The sequence below is a fragment of the Ictidomys tridecemlineatus genome, chromosome 10 (assembly GCF_052094955.1).
Source record: "Ictidomys tridecemlineatus isolate mIctTri1 chromosome 10, mIctTri1.hap1, whole genome shotgun sequence".
Classification (NCBI taxonomy): domain Eukaryota; kingdom Metazoa; phylum Chordata; class Mammalia; order Rodentia; family Sciuridae; genus Ictidomys; species Ictidomys tridecemlineatus.
In genome coordinates, this window is record NC_135486.1 from 109,131,527 (window position 1) to 109,151,302 (window position 19,776).

General features: G+C 35.5%; 1 protein-coding gene across 4 annotated transcripts in view; it reads right to left on the reverse strand.

Moving 5' to 3' along the window:
- Usp42 (ubiquitin specific peptidase 42) overlaps positions 1-19,776 on the reverse strand; it is a 45,893-nt gene that overhangs the window by 14,856 nt on the left and 11,261 nt on the right. For 3 of the 4 annotated variants that reach the window (XM_078023686.1, XM_078023687.1, XM_078023688.1), the window contains exons 4-9: positions 8,574-8,684; positions 5,310-5,412; positions 4,375-4,442; positions 3,590-3,660; positions 2,408-2,502; positions 359-470 (exon numbers count right to left, since the gene is read on the reverse strand). In XM_078023686.1, coding sequence (XP_077879812.1) covers positions 359-470; positions 2,408-2,502; positions 3,590-3,660; positions 4,375-4,442; positions 5,310-5,412; positions 8,574-8,684 — 560 coding nt within the window. The remainder of the gene's footprint in view (positions 1-358; positions 471-2,407; positions 2,503-3,589; positions 3,661-4,374; positions 4,443-5,309; positions 5,413-8,573; positions 8,685-19,776) is intronic. The other variant, XM_078023689.1, reaches the window with a different exon arrangement.

Below are 19,776 nucleotides of genomic sequence, written 5' to 3' on the forward strand. Positions count from 1 at the left end.
TCTAACAGGGACATCTTTGGATTTCAAATTATACAAGCTGTCCCTGTATCCCCTCATTACCATGGATACCAAAGAACTGACTATGAAGCCCAAATGCAGATAACAGTTACCAATTTTATCACTAGAAAGTCCAGCCAGCTGAAGCGTACACTAAAACACACACACTCATAAGCACATTGTCCAAACTACTGGCACAATTATTTGATCTTTTTTTTTTTCTCTTTTTTTCCCCAGCTATCAAATGCTGGAAGAACTCAGAAAATTGATCTAATGATTATTCACTTAGGTCATTTATAACCTTTAATAGTTACCAACACGTAAGCCTTGTAAGGTTTCACATAAAAGATTATTAACATACCTTAGCAATTTTTCCACCAGTAAAATTTGCAAAGCGTTTCAGAGAAAGTGTAAGAACATTAGAAGATCTATGTATAGTGAACCTCTTTGAAGCTGGAACCATCTTTTTACACCTTGAAACACATAGAAACAAACGATTAAAAAAATATGAATTTTTCCCTTGTTTTAGTCTTTCCTTAGTTATTTTTGTACAACATCCTAAATGAAGATTCCAAAATAAGGATACTAAGATGAGAAACACCAGCACCTTAAATCAATAGTGAAAATATTAAATTAAAAATACCAAACTGCCTAAAAGCATGAAGGAAGGAAAAATAGGACAATGCCAAAATACCAAGCCATGTAGACTACCAATAGGTTAACTCAGGCTGGGGGTGTTGCTCAATAATGGAGCACTTGCCTAGCATGAATGAGGCTCTGGGATTCAGCCCCCAGCACTGAAAAAATGATAATAATAAAAAATTTATAAAAACTTAAAAGCTAATAAGAACCAGGACAGTGGTATACAACTATAATCCCGGCAACTCAGGAGGCTGAGGCAGGAGGATGGCAAGTTCAAGACCGGCCTCTGCAATTTAACAAGAGCCTGTCCCAAAATAAAAAGGGTTGTGGATGTATCTTAGTGGCTGAGCATCCTGGGTTTAAAACCCAGTACCACCCCCCCCAAAAAAAAAATAATTTTTTTTTTTTTAAGCTGGCATAGTTCTGTTACAGCAGATAGCAAACCCTATCCAGATATAAAAGGAGCTGGGTTGTGGTTCAGTAGTAGAGTGCTTGCCTGGCACATGTGAGACACTGGATTCAATCTTCAGCACCACACAAAATAAATAAAATATTTTGTCTAGATATAAACGGAAAAAGTAAGGACTAGAAATTTAAAACAGGAGAAAGTGCCATAGTATTGGCGATAAGGGAGCCTTCTCTCCCCACCCCCATAATAAATACATAATGAAAAAAAGATTTCCTATATTACCTGACTATAAAGTAGAAATCTACCTAAAATATATGAAAACAGGGCCTTCTTAAAACAGGCTCTTTTTATTGCCTGGACAAATCTAAATTAGACATTACCCCACACTCTGAGTACTGATAAAAGAGAAAGAGATCCTTAGCTCTTCTGAGAGTAAGTGACCCCCACCCTATTCTCAACCTTTTTCTAACAGGAAAGTCAATGAAAATGCTGCTTGACAAACTGTTATCCCACGCTGTGAGGTCCTGGGAGAAGACACTAATGTGTGGAGTATGGATGATATTAGCTTGCTTTCTCCCATCCAACTGGCCCCAGACTAAGGTGCCAGTCCTCCAAAGGCACAAAGCTGCACATCTTGAAAGAGTGGAAACATTATACATTCCATGTTCTGGCCTCTAGTGGACAGGGAAACAGCATCTCTCCAGATGGCATTAAAAGCTTAAGGCAGGGCTAGGGTTATAGCTTTAGTGGTAGAGCACCTGCCTAGCATGTGAGAGGCACTGGGTTCAATTCTCAGCACCATATATAAACAAATAAATAAAATAAAGGTCTACTGAAAACTAAAATAAAGGGGCTGGGATTGTGGCTCAGCGGTAGAGCGCCTGACTAGCACGTGCGAGGCCCTGGGTTCAATCCTCAGCATCACATAATAAATTAATTAATTATAAATAAATTAATTAATTAATAGCAAAACATTTTAAAATAAATAAATAAACAAGAAAATTGAGGTATTATATCCAACTACTTCTAAAAAAATAAATATTTTTTTAAAAAAGAAAACTAAAAGAAAAAATTAGAAGGAAAAAAGCTTAAGACAGGGGGCTGGGATGTTGGCTCAGGGGTAGAGTGCTTGCCTAGCATGTGTGAGGCACTAGGTTCTCATCACTGTGATCCTCAGCATCACATAAAAATAAATAAAATAAAGGTATTGTGTCCATCCATCTACTACTAAAAGTATTAACAACAACAAAAAAGCTTAAGGCAGCTTAGTGAGCCATTTGAATGCACTAAATTCTTTCAAGCCAAGTCTCCCTGCCACCCGCACTGTTAACAGCCAGCAACAAAAACTAAAAAAATTACCACCCATCATACTTGCTGCACTTGTAGGAGTTTTCTCCATCCAGCTGTTCTGGTTTCACAAACTGCTCCAATGCCTTATTAACACTTTGAGCAGCCTGGGAGAAAAAAGCATAAAGACCATATCACTACACACCACCACAGGTTGAAAAACAAGAGCAGGAAGGAGGGGGAGGAAAAGAGAACATGTGAGCAGAAGACTCATACAGAAAAACAAATATGAATTTTTATGTAAAAGATGTTTTTTTACGATGATATCCACATCTTCACACCAAATTATTTCTCTTTCCATTAAAAATACAGATTACAGAAAACAAAAATAAGAGGTTGCTCACCACAGCTTTATTTAGAATAGCATAAAAGTGGAAAACAGCAAGGAACCAGATAGGTGAATTATGGTATATCCTCTTACTGGACCACCACAAAACTACCCAAAGAACACACTGATGTGGAAGGTCTCCAAGCAGAATTAAATAAAAATAGCAAGTGGAAAAACAGACTAAGTCATAATCTCACTTCTATGAAAAGGAAGTCATCTATTCTGGAGCAGTATATATATATCAAACTACTAAAGAACTAATAATGAAGGCTAGGTTTTACATATATCTGCAAAGCTTCTTTTTATCATTAACATGTATTACATCTGTAATCAGAAAAATGGAAACTCAAGAATAATAAAAAAAAATAGGAGTTAAAATGCAAGAAGCAAAACAGTTTCTAAAAAATAATAACATCTGGACTGGGCTCATGGCTCAGGGGTAGAGTGCTCGCCTAGCACATGCAAGGCCCTGGGTTCGATCCTCAGCACCACATAAAAATAAATAAAACAAAGGTAGTATATCTAACTACAACTAAAAAAATAAATATTTAAAAAATAATAATAATAAACATCTAAGTTTGGCTAATACAGGGATCAAAATTTGATTTTATAAGATTTCTTAAGTGAAAAGTCAAAAGGTAATAAAAAGACTTTAAACTTAACCATCAAAATAATTAATCAGGGGCTGAGGTTGTGGCTCAGCGGTAGAATGCTCGCCTAGCACAAGCAAGGCGCTGGGTTGGATCCTCAGCAGCACATATACATAAATAAATAAATAAACAAACAGATAAATAAATAAATAAATAAGGTGATTGTATCCAACTAAATACTAATAGTATTTTTTTTAAAATAATTATTCAATTTACCTTTATCTCCAATGTTATGTCAAGATATGGATCAAAGGTATCTGAAACGCCCTTGCAATTTAAACACTTGACTGAAACAAAAATAAAATGCAAAAGATAAGCAAAGGGTATTCATCACATCAGTACCAACTATGAAATGACAGAATATAAATATTATTTCAAAATAAAAGAATTAAACCAGTAAAATTTTTACTCTATTAGATTGGGGGAAAAAAACTAAGTTAATATTACACACAGTATAGGTGAAAGGTCATGAATCTGGCCCCTTATACACTACTTGTTGGAATATAAACTGGTAAAAACCTCGTAGAATGACAACATGCCAATAATAGAAATTAAAATATACCCTATGACCTAAAAAATGCTAATTTTAAGGATTTATCCTATATATACTTTTACATAAACACAAAGGCATGTGTGCATGAATGTTCAATGAAACACTGATGTAATAACAAAATAGAAACATAAATATCGATCAATAGAACAAAATTAATGAAATACTACTGAAATTGTGAAAGATTTTGTTAAGACTTATTTGTGCTAAAATATAAGATCTATAATACTTAGAGAAAAATGAAACTATCATACATGGTATGCTCCCAGTTTGTTCACCCTTAAGAAATTACCAGAAGGCTAAACTACCAATTGGCACAGGGTTGCCATTAGGTCGGGGAGATTGGAGTCAGGGCTGGCCAGGAGATCTACATCATTAGCCCTTTCCTACTGTCTGCATTTTTAAAAACACATGCATGTATCACTTTATCAACTTTCAAACAAAAGTTTACCTCTAGATCTTAGGTATCCTCCGAATATCTGACAAACAAGTGTGGTAGCCTGGGTATGTCTGTCTAATCTGAAAAACAGTTAAAAAGTGACATGATAGAAGAATTATGCAAAAATTATGCTATGAATAGATTTTAAAAGCATATACATCTATAAAGGAACAAGATTCAAAAAGACCCCCAACCCACCACCATACACATACACACACACAAAAGACCTCAAGATATGTGGCAGCCAAAAACTAGCCCTTGCCTGACAGATACAGTGAGGGTTTGGGGATGAGGACAGAAGGAGCTATATTATGAGGGACTTTGAAATCCAGGCAGGAATTTGACCTTGCAACAAAGAAAAGAAGATACTCTCAGCAGGTTTGTGACCCTGCACCAGAAGAATGACATGAAGGCCTAGATCAGCATGCAAAGGGAAATGTACCAGGTGTATGTGGGCAAGAGCAGGTGGGTTATGACTGTTTTCTATTTGTCTCCCCAGTCTTCCTTCATGTCTGCATTTAGGTTTTAGGACAAAGCTATAAGAATTCATAAGTGACCAGAGAGAGAGAAAGAGGCAGGAAACAGACTTCTGAGTCTAGAGGTCAACAAAGAAAATGTGAGAAACAACCAGGAGAAGCGGGTAATTTTAGATCTGCTAAGGTACACCATTACCCAGAAATTAAACTATGGCAAGGCCAACATTCATTTTCTGACACTTATAATTGAACAAATTAAAACTGTTATAACAAGTACCTTTCTAAATTACAATCATTTTAAAATAATGCAAATCAGGTGGGGAAGAGGCAGGGGAAAGCCAAAAGGTAAAGTAAACAGATCTGTATAACAGATTTTTATGTTGTAACAGATTTCAACATAAAAGGCAAAACTAAATTCTGATAAGCCAGGGACACAAAACGTAGAAACGACTGATGTTTTATTTGACTTACTTATTGCTCCCATTCAAACATGCTTTTTGCATAGCATCAACGGTATATTGAAGAAATTCATGGGCATCTTCTTGGTTTCCAAAACGAAAGTGCCTAGCTATACCTATAAAATTTAAGTAAAGATGAGACTTTATATCATTATATATTATATCCCTAGGCTATACCACAAAAAGCTATATCTTACAATATATTCATTAGAAAAATCCCTGAATAATTACTTAATGAGGAAGCAACGCTAACACAGGCTGCCTTGATAAAACGCCAGGACCACATACTGTCACTGAGATCCAACAGGGGATGCAGTTTCTTAAGAGTCCAGAGCTTCTTTTTTTTTTTTTTTTAATATATTTTTTTTAGTTGTAGATGGACACAATATCTTTATTTTATTTTATTTATTTATTTTTATGTGGTGCTGATTATTGAACCCAGTGCCTCACGCATGCGAGGCAAGAGCTCTACCACTAAGCCACAATCCCAGCCCCAGAGCTTCTGCCTTTATCAAGTCAATAAAATTATACTTAAATAAAATCAACATTAGCCATATTTCCTCAAAAGTTTGTCTTAAGTATTATGTTGATGCACACAATTTTAAATATGGCATTAGATCTCGAGAAGAGAATCCATGAAAAACATAAATATCCAACCACTCTCAATTCTATCCAATGACCAATAGAAAAAATTATATCTTCAGTTGCACAGTAATATTTTAGTCCTACTTCTCACTAAGCAGTTGTAATACCAAATTATTTTGAAAATAAAAACAACACAAATTAAGAAATCACAATGAAACCTTATATATTGAATTTTACATGTATGAATGTGCATAAACATATATTCTCTCAGATCATGAAATTTGCTAATATTCCACCAATTTTGACTTATAAAAATGGCAATTTCTTGATTCAACTGTGATGTGCTTTATGGATATATGTATACATACAGAACACAAACACAATGAGGGGGTTTTTTAATTGGTTTTTTGTTGTTGTTGTTTTTGTTTTTTGTTTTTACATTGGGGATTAAACCAGAGGGACTCTACCACTAAGCTATAGCCCCAGGACTTTTCATTTTTTATTTTGAGACAGAGTTTTACTATGACCTTGCTAAGTTGCTGAGGCTGGTCTCAAACTTGTGATTCTTCTATCTTGGCCTCCTGAGTCACTTGGATTATAGGCATGCACCACCGCTCCAGCCAAGAGCAGTGATATTTTCCTAAAGACTATGTTTAAAATATCATTCATGCCTACTATAAATTTATGTATAAAAATAAATAAATAAAAATAAATACGGGTGCAGTGGCACACACCTGTAATCCCAGCTGCTGGGGAGGCTGAGGCAGGATGTTGAGAGTTCAAAGCCAGCCTCAGCAAAAGCAAGGCACTAAGTAAGTAACTCAGTGAAACTCTGTCTCTAAATAAAATACAAAATAGGGCTGGGAATGTGGCTCAATGGTTAAGTATCCCTGAGTTCAATCCTCGGTACACCAAAAAATAAAAAATTAAAAAATAAATAAGTAAAGGTACAAACAATCAAAACCTGCCTTGGCTAAAATTCTGCCAATATACAACAATGTTTTAAAGATTTCTGCACTGTTTGTTTTGGCCTGTCAATAATGCTAAGAACCAATTAAATCTTCAGCAGCTTTTTAAGAGAAAGGATTATAGTTTCTCACTATATACTTATGCACCCTTATAATTACCCAGTTAGATAACAGATTAAAAATTAGTAGGTTTCTTAAAATTTTCACTCAGTTTTTATTACTACTTGGTTAAATAAAATGAATATATATATTAAAAGTGAATTTATATTAAAAATGAGTATAGGCTGGGATTGTGACACAGTGGTAGAGTGCTTACGTAGCACATGTAAGGCACTGGGTTTGATCCTCAACACCACATAAAAATAAACAAAACAGGGGCTGTGGTTGTGGCTCAGCGGTACAGCACTTGCTTAGCGCGGGTGAGGCCCTGGGTTCGATCCTCAGCACCACATAAAAACAAATTATAAAATAAAGAACTGACAACTACAACTAAAAAATAAATATTAAAAATAAAAAATAAAACAAAGATATTATGTCCATCTACAACTAAAAAAGAAAATTTAAAAAATGAATATAAAGTTTACTACAAAAAGCACATAAAAAGTACAGAAGAAAATTTTATTCAACCTATTTAAAATTTTAAAATTAAGTGGAAAAGAGTGAAGTGTATCCATAAATTTGTTTCACTGAGTAGTCTAAATTTTTCTTTGAGACTAATTACCTTAATTTTGACAACTCCTGTCACTAAGTACAATGTATTATTTATCCACCAAATTAAAACTAATTAAAATTAAAGAAACCTGTGGGATAATATCAAGAGTATTCCAACTATCTGGAAGAAAAAAGCCTCAGGAAAAAGGTAATAATTTTATAAACAAATTGAGTTTCAAACAATTTAAAATTTGCTTATATTAAACTGAATGCTTATTATATTTTGCATTAATATTTCAAATTAATTTATACAATCCAGGGATAATAATTCATGCCTGTAATTCCAGCTACTCAGGAGGCTGAGGCGGGAGGATCACAAGTTTAAGACTAGCCTTAGCAATTTAGTAAGACACTATTTCAAAAAAAAGTGAGGACTGGGGAATGTAGATCAGTGGTAAAGTTCCCCTGGGTCTGATCCCCAGTATCAAAAAAAATAAAACATAAAATATTTACGTAGTATCATAAGTAGTAACAAATACATAGTAAATGTTTAACCCAAAATTTGTTATTAAAATAAGACATTGCCATGTATGATAAAAATACGTGTCTGTTTTCTAATACTTCAGGAACCTTTTTTTTTTTTTTTAATCTTAGGCCATGAAGACTAGCTAAAAGTCAGGCATTGTGGTGCACACCTATAGTCCCAGCTACTCTTGAGCCTGAGGTAAGAGGATCACTTGAGCCCCCAGAAGTTCAAAGCCAGCCCAGGCAATAAGAATCCATCTAAAAGAGAAAAAAAAAAAAAGCAAAAAAGACAAATAACTAGCTAACTAGCTAAAAAACACTGATATAAACTATAATAGTTAGGGGCTGGGGATATGGCTCAAGCGGTAGCGCGCTCGCCTGGCATGCGTGCGGCCCAGGTTCGATCCTCAGCACCACATACCAACAAAGATGTTGTGTCCGCCGAGAACTAAAAAAAAAATAAATATTAAAAATTCTCTCTCTCTCTCTCTCCCCCCCCCCACTCTCTCTTTAAAAAAAAAAAAAAAACTATAATAGTTAATACTTACGCCGCATCTCATTGATGACAAACATTGGTTTAATTACATCCCCAGGATTGCTCAGTGCCTGGGTAATATGCGCTTGCATTGTACACATCATGCAAAATCCTTCTGCATGACCTGAAAGAGAAATGTTAATCCTCCATATTAGTAAAATAAGACTATATAGGAAACTACAAATAAGGGACACACTTCTGAGATGAAATATCAGTAACAGCTACTGTATGTACATTGGGTTATTTTTATTCATTTTCATTTAATTCTCTAACAAATCAAAGCAATAAGTATACATTGGCTGTATTTTATGAGAGAGGAAAAATGGCTCAGAGTTAAAAATTTGCCCAAGGTCAGACATATAATCAGACCCAAATCATACCTTTTCAAGTTCTGAAACTTGTACTGGAAAACAAGGATTTTTTTTCTTATAATACCAGTTGTCTAAACTGGTAAAAGAACGTTTCTCACAGCAGAGTTAAGAAATCTCTATATACATATTTTGGCTTTCTTGGTCACATATGGTGGTCTCTACTGCATTTTCTTCTTCCTTTTTTTAACTTTTAAAAAAAATGTAGAAAATGATTCTTGTTTCATGCTAAGTGGTGCTAACCAGCATATAGTGGACAGAGGCAGGTATGTTAGTAAACATCCTACACAGCACAAGATAACCTCACACAGCAAAGAATTACCTGACCCAATGTCAATAGTACCAAGGTTGAGAAGTTCTGCCTAAATCTTCCCATAATCTATATAATTAAAGCTTAAAAGTCTTGAAAAAAAAAAAAAACTATTTCCAATAAACTATGTCCCACAACAAAGCTCAAAAATATATACAGGAATAAACAAAATCCAGTACCCAATATAAAATTCATGATGTCTGTCATTCAATCAAAGAGTATAGGGCATATAAAGATGCAGGAATGACCAGCAGTAAGGGAGAAGGAAAAAAAGACTCCAAATATGATATAGAATACAGAATCAGAAAACAATAACATTAAAAGATATTATGCACATATTAAGATGTGCAAGGAAGTGAAAAATGCAAGAGCACATTAAAGAGAAGCATATAAGTAGACCCAAATATACCTGAACAGTAGACTATGAGGTAAAATATATACCAGAGGGGATTAATAACTGATTAGATATTACAGAAAGAAGAAAACATTAGTGAACTGGAAGACATTCATTATGACACACAGAGCAAAAACAGTAATAGTAACAAAAAGGTGTGCCAGCGAGCTGTGAACAATTTCAAGCTGTCCATAATACATGTTTTTGACTGGCATCTGAAGGTGAAGAGAACAAATGTCAAAAAATAATTAGCTACAAAGGGACAGAAAGCACAGGGAGGGGGCTGGGGATGTGGCTCAGGCGGTAGCGCGCTTGCCTGGCATGCGTGCGGCCCGGGTTCGATCCTCAGCACCACATACCAACAAAGATGTTGTGTCCGCCTAGAACTAGAAAATAAATATTTAAAATTCTCTCTCTCTCTCTCTCTCTCTCTCTCTCTCTCTCTCTCTCTCTCTCCCCCCTCTCTCACTCTCTCTTTAAAAAAAAAAAAAAAGAAAGCACAGGGAGGTATTCAGAGTGATGGAATGATTTTGTATTCTGACTGAGGTGAGGTCATGGCTTACATGAACCTACATGTGGTAAAATTCAAAGAACTTGGCTGGGCATGGTGATGCACACCTACAATGCCAGCAGCTCAGAAGGCTAAAGCAGGAGGATTGCAAGTTTAAAGCCAGCTTCAGCAACTTACCCAGGTCCTATCTCAAAACAAAAAAAAATAAAGAGGATGGGGGTGTGTAGCTCAGTGGTTAAGCACCCCTGGGTTCAATCCCTTGAACAACAACAAAAAAAAATCAAAGAACTTTACACCAAAAATGTTATTTTGTGAAGTATAAAAATAAGTTTTTTAAAATGACCAGAAGTTGTTCAGATGTGATGGAAAAGTGAAAGCACAGAACTAAGAATCTCAACAAACCCCAAGCAGAAGAAACATGAAGAAACCTACAAAAAGATCAAACTGTTTAAGTGATAGAAATATTAAAAGCAGCTAGAAATAAAAACATTATATATAAAGAAACAAAGGGAAAAGTGTAACAGACTTTTTGTCAGAAGCCACATGGGCTAGAAGACACTGCAGTAACATCTTTCACGTAGTGAAAGAAAAATGATGATGCCCACATCCATCACAAATGAAAGTAATAGTTCCACTTCTGGGAAGATAGCATAAGGATAGTTTTCTCTGCTCCTCCTGCCATATACAACAACAATAAACAAACAAACAAAACTTTGAATATTTACATACAACAAACATAAAAAGGCTATGAAAGTTAGTGGGGGGAAAAAAGATACACTAGGGACCTCAGGACTCAATGGCAGTAGTTCCCTGATTTTCACTGACCTTCAGATATTCCAGACTTGGAGCTGAAGAAGTAAGCAACCAAATGCACAAAGCAAACCCCAAAGAAAGCTTGCCTGCTCTCTTGCCAGCCAAGGATAAGGAAAAGAACAGCCCTGCTTTATAAAAGACAACTTTAGAAATAGTATTCTACTCTGGCCTTTGTGTGTACACATGTGTATATTTTTTCTGTAAATGACAGTGTTGTGACACCTTTAAAAACTTTTCTGTTTGGGGAAGAGACTATCCCTTCCAACTCTTAAAAGACTAGAAAGGGCTCAGCCAGGAGCATGCCATTGCTATGCAAATTAACAACCCAGAGCCATCCTCCTCTGTCTGGTGTGTACAACTCAGGAATCATTATTCCTGTTCATTAATCATCCCAGGATCAGATCCCAGGCAACTAAGGACCACCCATCTATGGCTCTGCACCTACCCCAACTATTAAAACTAGCCAATGCAAACTGTTCACCCTGCCCTGCCTTGCCTTACTTGGAAACCTCAATGAGGGCTTTGGCCTAATGATTTTCCCTCATTCCTGTCTTTATTCCTCTTAACCACCCTGGTATTTTTCCCACATGGCCCTGTGTGGCATGCAATGCCTCCTGTATCCCAGGGGCTGTGAATATAATCATCTTTATTTCCCTGGGCCTCTCCTGTATCTCCTTCTAAGGCTGCACCCAAATAACCATCACATAAAACACCACCAAGCACAGCCAAACACTACATAAAAACTATTGCCTCACCTCTACCCATATTGCAAAGGCCAAGTGAAGAGCCTAAACTTCTATTCACAGGACTCTAATAAGGTACCCCAAAACACATCCATTGGGTTATTGTTAGAGAAGAAAGATTGGGGGCTGGAACTTTCCCCCACACTAGGTGCTAGTCCCTTCCCCACCTCACACTGGTCATGGAGACCATGTGAGGACCATCCTCAACAACTAATGAAGAGGCATTCCTCTACCTGGCTGCACAGAGTCAGGACTTTCACCATCACCCAGTGGTAACAAAGCTACTCCACTGCAGTGTCAGTGGAGACCACACAGGGACTTGGAACTTCCACCAGAAGCAACTGAAAGCCCTAATCCCCACGTTGGAAGCTGAATGGGAACCTGGGCTTTTTTCTACCTTGGCATAACTTCACTTCCTCTGCCTAGATAACTCAGGGAAAGCTAAAACAGAGTTAGTTAAGACCCCATACATCAAAACAAAATGTAAAAATACTCAGGTTTCAATTGAAGAAAAGTAAAATAAAAGCATTTACCACTCCAAGAATCTATCAAACAAAAATTGTAACATTGCCTCACATGGTTTTAAAGGTATGTTAGGGAAATATTTAAGAAAATTGTAGAGCTGAGGATGTAGCTCATTGGGAGAGTAATTTGTCTAGCACGTAAGGGTCTGAGTTCAATCTAGAAATGTAAACAAACAAACAAGATAAGGAGAGTGACTATTGTATAATATAATACCTAGCACAACCAACCACTAAAATAGCTAAACAAAGAGATATACTCAAAACATGATAAATAAATCAAAGTGGAATTTTGAATATGTCTAAAAAATATTCAAGTAACCGAGATGGATACAGGAGTAAGAAAACAGATATTAAACAAGATATTAAACAAAAACAAAGGGAAAACTAATATAAAATGTCAGACTTAAGTCCTGATACATCAATAATCATCAAGTCCAAATATTCTAACTATACCTGTTGAAAGCCACACATTGCCACACAATGGTGACCACCCCTATGATCCTAGCTACTCAGGAGGCTGAGCAGGAGAATTGCAAGTTCAAGGCCAGCCCAGGCAAGTTGGCAAAGATCCCATCTCAGGGAAAAAAAAAAAAAAAGATTGGTGGTAGAGCACTTGCCTTGGATGTATAAGGCCCTGAGCTTGATTCCCAATACTAGAGGGGAAAAAAGAAAAAATGACACAGATTGACAAAATCAATTTAAAAACATGATCTAACTATACAAGAAACTCAGTTCAAATGTAATGATACAGGTAGGCTGAAAATAAAAGGACAAAAAAAGACATGGTATGAAACATCAATCAAAAAAACAAACAAACAACAAACAAACAAAAACCCAGGAATGTCTATGTTAACATTAAATAAAGCAGACTGGAGAGCAAAGACCAGTACCAAAGAGGAGGACATTACATAATATAAAGGATCAACCCATTAAGACACAACAATCATAAGTGTACCTGTATCAAACAGAACTGCAATATACATGAATCAAACTCAGATATAACTGAGTGAAAAGAAATAGCAACATTTAGAGATGGAAACCTCAATATTTTTTTGTCAACAACTTATTGAACAATTCAACAAAAAAATGAGCAAATATATGGAACTCATTTTTAATCAGTCACCAGATCTAATCAACACTTAAACAACTCCACCCACCAAGAGCAAAATACAAATTTTGTTTCAGGTGCTTACAGAACATATACAAGACGGACCATATTCTGAGGCATAAAACAAACCTTGAAAAATTTAAAGTATGCTCACCAACCACAGTGGAATAAAAAACAGCATTGATAAGTGAAAGATAATAGAAAATCTCCAAATACCTGGAAACTAATTAACACATATAAATAATCTGTGGATCAAAGAGTAAATCTCAAGGGAAATAAAAAAATACACTGAACTAAATGTAAATTAAAAGACAACATATTTTTTTAAAATACGGACAGAAGTAAAACAGTGCCGAAAGGGAAAATTTTAACTAAGTTTACCAACATCAGAAATGAAACTGGGGATACCAACACAGATCCTGTAAATATCAAAAGGATAATAAGGAAATTATTTTTTTTTTAAGAGAGAGTGAGAGAGGAGAGAGAGAGAGAGAGAGAGAGAGAGAGAGAGAGAGAGAGAGAGAGAGAGAGAGAGAGAGGGAATTTTTTTTTAATATTTATTTTTTAGTTCTCGGCAGACACAACATCTTTGTTGGTATGTGGTGGTGAGGATCGAACCCGGGCCGCAAAAGCACGCATGCCAGGTGAGCGCGCTACCACTTGAGCCACATCCCCAGCCCAGGAAATTCTATGATTAACTTTACAGACATAAAGGCAACTGAGAATAAATGGACCAATACCTCAACAAAGCAACTGCCACAATTCACCCAAGAAAAAATAATTTGAGTAGTCCTATACCTATTTGAATTAGTACTTTTAAAACTCCCAGAAAAAGGATATCTCCTGATCCAAATAGTTTCACTAGAAAATTCCAAACATTTAAAAAAAGAATAAACAGCTGGGTGTGGTAGTGCACACCTATAATCCGAGCAGCTTGGGAAGCTGAGGCAAGAGGCTCACAAGTTCAAAGCCAGCCTCAGCAACTTAGACAGACCCTAAAAGCAACTTAGTCAAGCCTTGTTTCAAAATAAAAAATAAATAAATGAGTGTTTAAGTACCCTGGGTTCAATCCCTGTTACCAAAACAAATAATTTAATTTAATTAAAAATAAAAAAGAATTAACATTAAAAAATTATAAAATCTCTTCCAAAACACAGAAAATGAATTAACATATCTAATTATGACACCAAAATCAGACAAAGACAGTTCAAAAACAAAATTACAGACTAATATCTCTCATAAGTATAGATATAAAAAGCCCTGAATGAAATATAAGCAAATAAATTGGTCAATATATATGAAGAACTATATACCATTATCAAATAGAGTTTATTACAGGTCATGCAAAGATAACTCAATATTATACGATGTAAATTACCATATTAACAGGCTAAAGATATCAGATGATCCTATCAATTTGATAAAGAAATCATTTGACAAAAATCAACATTTGCTCACAATAAAAAATAAGAATCAGAAAACAGGAGTGGAAAGAAATTTTCATGAGTTGGTAAAGAGCATCTACCAAAAATCTACAGTTGCTGGGTGCAGTGGCACATGCCTGTAATCCCTAGGGCTTGGGATGCTGAAGAAGGAGGATCATGAATTTAAAGCCAGCCTTAGCAATTTAGCAAAGCTCTAAGCAACTCAGTGAGACCCTGTCTCTAAAATACAAAAATGGCTGGGGTGTGGCTCAATGGTTAAGTGTTGAGTGCCCCTGTACCCAAAAAAGAAAAAAAGAAAAAAAAATCTACAGCTAACAAGCTAAATGTTTTTCCCTATGATCAGGAAAGAGTCAAGGGGGCTGGGGTTGTAGCTCAGTAAAGAGTACTTGCATAGCATGTGTGAGGCACTGGGTTTGCTTCTCAGCACCACATATATGTTTTGTTTTGGTTTGTGGTGCTAGGGATTGAACCTAGGGCCTTGTGCATGAGAGGCAAGCACTCTACCAACTGAACCATATATCCCCAGCCCTCTCAGCACCACATATAAATAAATAAAGATCCATCAACAACTAAAAAATATTTAAAAAGAAAAGAGTTAATGCTTTCACTACACTTATTGAACAAAGTGCTAGAAGTTCTGGCCAGTGAAATAAGACAAAAAAGGAAATATGCAAGGCAAACAGATTAGTAAAACATAAGTAACACTGTCTATATTTGTATGGCTTGACTAAATATGTAAAAAATTTCAAGAAGGGGCTGGAATTGTAGCTCAGTAGTAGGGTGCTTGCCTGGCATGTGTGAGGCCCTGGATTCAATCATCAGCACCACATAAATAAAAATAAATAAATAAAAGATCCACTGACAACTAAAAGAAAATTTTTTTAAAAATTTCAAGGAATCTACCCAAGATGCCTAGAATAAATGAGTTTAGCAATGTCACCAGATAATTATAATTCAAAAAAGGAGTAGAGCCTGGTGCGGTGGCACATGCCTTTGTAATCCCAGTGACTTGAGAGGCTGAGGCAGACCATGTTCTGGTACATAAAACAAAGTTTAAAAGAATTCAAACATTGAAAAACATATTCTCTAACCACAATGGAATAAAATTAGAAATCAATAACATGACAATTTCTGGTAAATCCCTGAATATTTGGCAACTAAATATGCAGTCCTAAATAATCACAAGAGCAATTAGAAAGTTTTTTAACTGAAATTAAAACATATCAAAACAGCACTTACAGGGAAAGAGCACTTATCAAAAAGCACTTACAGGGAAATTTATAGCATTAAACACACTGGAAAAGATGATCTTAAATGCATCTAAGTTCCCCATCTTAAGTAAGAACAGTGTATTTCAAGAAAGCTAGACAGGAGAATTTTAAATGTTCTCACCACAAAGAAATAAAAAGTGTTTGAAGAGACAGATATATTTACCTTGATTTCAACATTATGCAATGTATACACGTATCAAATCATCACATAGTAAACATAAATTACAGAATTTTTTTCTGTCACTTAAATAAGAAAAAAAAAACTAAAATGGAGAACATTAAACCCAAAGTAGGCAGAGAAAAAAGAATAACAGTAACAAACATCAGTGAAAGAGAAGACAGAATAACCATTAAACCAAGAGCTAGTTCTTTGAGAAAATCAGTAAGATTAAAAAGTCTATAGTTTGGGGCTGAGGATGTGGCTCAAGCGGTAGCGCGCTCGCCTGGCATGCGTGCGGCCCGGGTTCGATCCTCAGCACCACATACCAACAAAGATGTTGTGTCCGCCGAGAACTAAAAAATAAATATTAAAAATTCTCTCTCTCTCTCTCTCTTAAAAAAATAAAAAATAAAAATAAAAAGTCTATAGTCAAACTGGGATTGTGACTCAGTGGTAGAGCTCTTGCCTAGCATGTGTGAAGTACTGGTTTGATTTTCAGCACCACATAAAAAAAATAAATAAAATAAACACATTGTGTCCATCTACAGCTTAAAATATTCTTTTAAAAAAGTCTTTAGTCAGGGGCTGGGGTTGTGGCTCAACTGTAGAGCACTTGCCTAGCATGTGTGAGGCACTGAGTTCAATTCTCAGCACCGTATATAAAATAAATAAAGGTCCATCAACAACTAAAAAATAAATAAATAAATTTTTAAAAACTCTCTAGTCAGGAGGCTGAGGTTGTGGCTTTGGCTCAAGCAGTAGTGCACTTACCTGGTGTGTGTGAGGCACTGGGTTCGATTCTCAGCACCACATATGAATAAATAAAAACAACTATCAACAACTAAAAAAAAAAAGTTTCTAGTCAGATTGATTAGAAAAATGGCAGGAGACTCAAATGAACATTGGGAATGACAAAGAAGAAATCACTACAGACCCTAACAAAGTTAAAAAGAAAAATAAGAAAAATAAAAACAAGTTTATAGACAAATTTGTTTTTTCTTTTTAAATTCTTTTTGCAACACTAGGAACCCCAGTCCTTTTTATTTTTATTTTTCAATATTATTGGATTTTTTTTTTATTTTTGCTTTTTCAATTTTTCAGACAAGATATCACTAAATTGCCAAGACTGGCCTTGAACCTATGATCTTCCTGCCTCAGCCTCCCAAGTAGCCTGGATTACAGGCATGTGCCACTGCTCCCTGGAAGACAAATTTCCTTAAAGACATAAACTAACAAAGCTTGTTGAAAATTAAAAAAAAAAAAAAAAAAAAACACAAGGCATGTGTGCAGCCCGGGTTCGATCCTCAGAACCACATACAAACAAAGATGTTGTGTCCGCCGAAAACTAAAAAATAAAATATTAAAAAATTCTCTCTCTCTCTCTCTCTCTCTCTTTAAAAAAAAAAAAAGAAATTGAAAAACTGATTCCATTTAGTCCAGCATTCCCCTTACTAGGAACATACCCAAAGGAACTGAAATCAGTACGTCAAAGAGACATCTGTAATAGCATATTTACTGCAGCAATGTTCATAACAGCCAACCTAGGTGTTGATGAACACACAAATAAATAAATAAAACATATACACACACAATGGAATAATTATCCAACATAAAAAAGAATAAAATTCTGTCATTTGCAGCAACATGGGTAAACTAGAATACTTTATATTAGGTTGAAATAAGGGTATAAAAACATACTGTGTTTTCTCACTCACATGTGGAAGCTAAAAAACTGATCACAAATAAGGAGAGAATAGAATATCAATTACAAGAGCCTGGGAAAGGTGTGGAGGAAGGAGGAAAAAGGGACAAAGAATGGCTATTGAGTACTGGAGTTCAGTTGGTTAACAATAATTTCTAATGTTCTATAATACAATATAGTTGGCAACAATTAATTATTTTTAAATGGCCAATAAAAAAGATTTTGAATGTTCCCAACACAAACAAAACAGGCCTGAAGTGACAGATAAATCCATTACCTGCAACTTATTATTACATACTGTATACATGAATTAAAATGTCACACTGTACCACAAATACACACAAGTATTATGTATCAAATAAAATTAAAATACATTAAGATACACAAAAGCGGGCTGGGGATGTGGCTCAAGCGGTAGCGCGCTTGCCTGGCATGCGTGCGGCCCGGGTTCGATCCTCAGCACCACATACCAACAAAGATGTTGTGTCCGCCAAGAACTAAAAAATAAATGTTTAAAAAAAAAAAAAAAAAAAGATACACAAAAGCCAAACTCCATTTGGGAAATGCAAATGACCAAGAATGGTCAAAACAACTTTGAAAAGTCAGGGACTTACATAAAGCAATCAAGACATTGTGGCCAGGAACAGTGGCACATGCCTGTAATCCCAGAGGCTGAGGCAGGGGTGAGGATGAGGTGGGGATAAGGGGTTGCTGAGACAGGAGGATCTCAAGTTCAATAGCATAAGCAAAAGCAAGGTGCTAAGCAACTCAGTGAGACCCTGAGTCTAAATAAAATACAAAATAGGGCTGGGGATGTGACTCAATTGGTCAAGTGCCCCTGAGATCAATCCTTGGTACCCTCTTCAAAAAAAAAGACACTGTGTCATAGTAAAGAATCAGTGTTACAGAATGGACTCCAGGGGCTGGGGATGTGGCTCAGGCGGTAGCGCACTCGCCTGGCATGCGTGCGGCCCGGGTTCAATTCTCAGCACCACATACAAACAATGATGTTGTGTCTGCCGAGAACTGAAAAATAATTATTAAAAAAAAAAAAAGAATGGACTCCAGAAATAGATCCATATGTGTATGATTTATTGAATTTTGACAAAGATGCCAAGATAATTTGGTAAAGAAAGGATTATCTTTTCAGTGAATGGTGCTAGAATAAGTGGATATTCATAGGAAAAAATATGGGATGTTGATGCATCTTAGGTAGTGGCAGAGCCTAGCCTACCACATGTGAGGCCCTGGACTCAATTCAAATACCATAAACAAACAAATGAGCAAAACTTATCCATTCTTCACATCACAAACAAAAATAACTAAATAAAAACAGATCACTGACCCAAATAAAGTTAAAACTATTAAAACTTCTGGAAGGGCCTGGGGATGTGGCTCAAGCGGTAATGCGCTCGCCTAGCATGCGTGGGGCACTGGGTTCGATCCTTAGCACCACATAAAAATAAAATAAAAGGCAGAATAGAATAGATATTATGATTGCTGTATGTATATAGATGACTCTATGACCAGTGTGATTCTGCAATCTGTACAATTAGAAAAGTGAGAAATTATACTCCAATGATTCAAATGTATGAATTGCCAAGATCATTGTAATGTCATGTGTAGCTAATTAAAAAAATAAAAATAAATAAATAAATAAATAAAATAAAGATGTTAAAAAAAAACTTCTGGAAGAAAATGTAGTAAAAATCACTGTGATAACTTCTGGAGTTAAGATTTCTTAATGCAACACCTAAAAAAAAACACAATTCATAAAAAGAAAAAAAAAGTGATGAACTGAAAATTCTCAAAACAAACAAAAAATGTGCTCTTCAATAAACACTGAAGAGAATGAAAAGATAAGCCT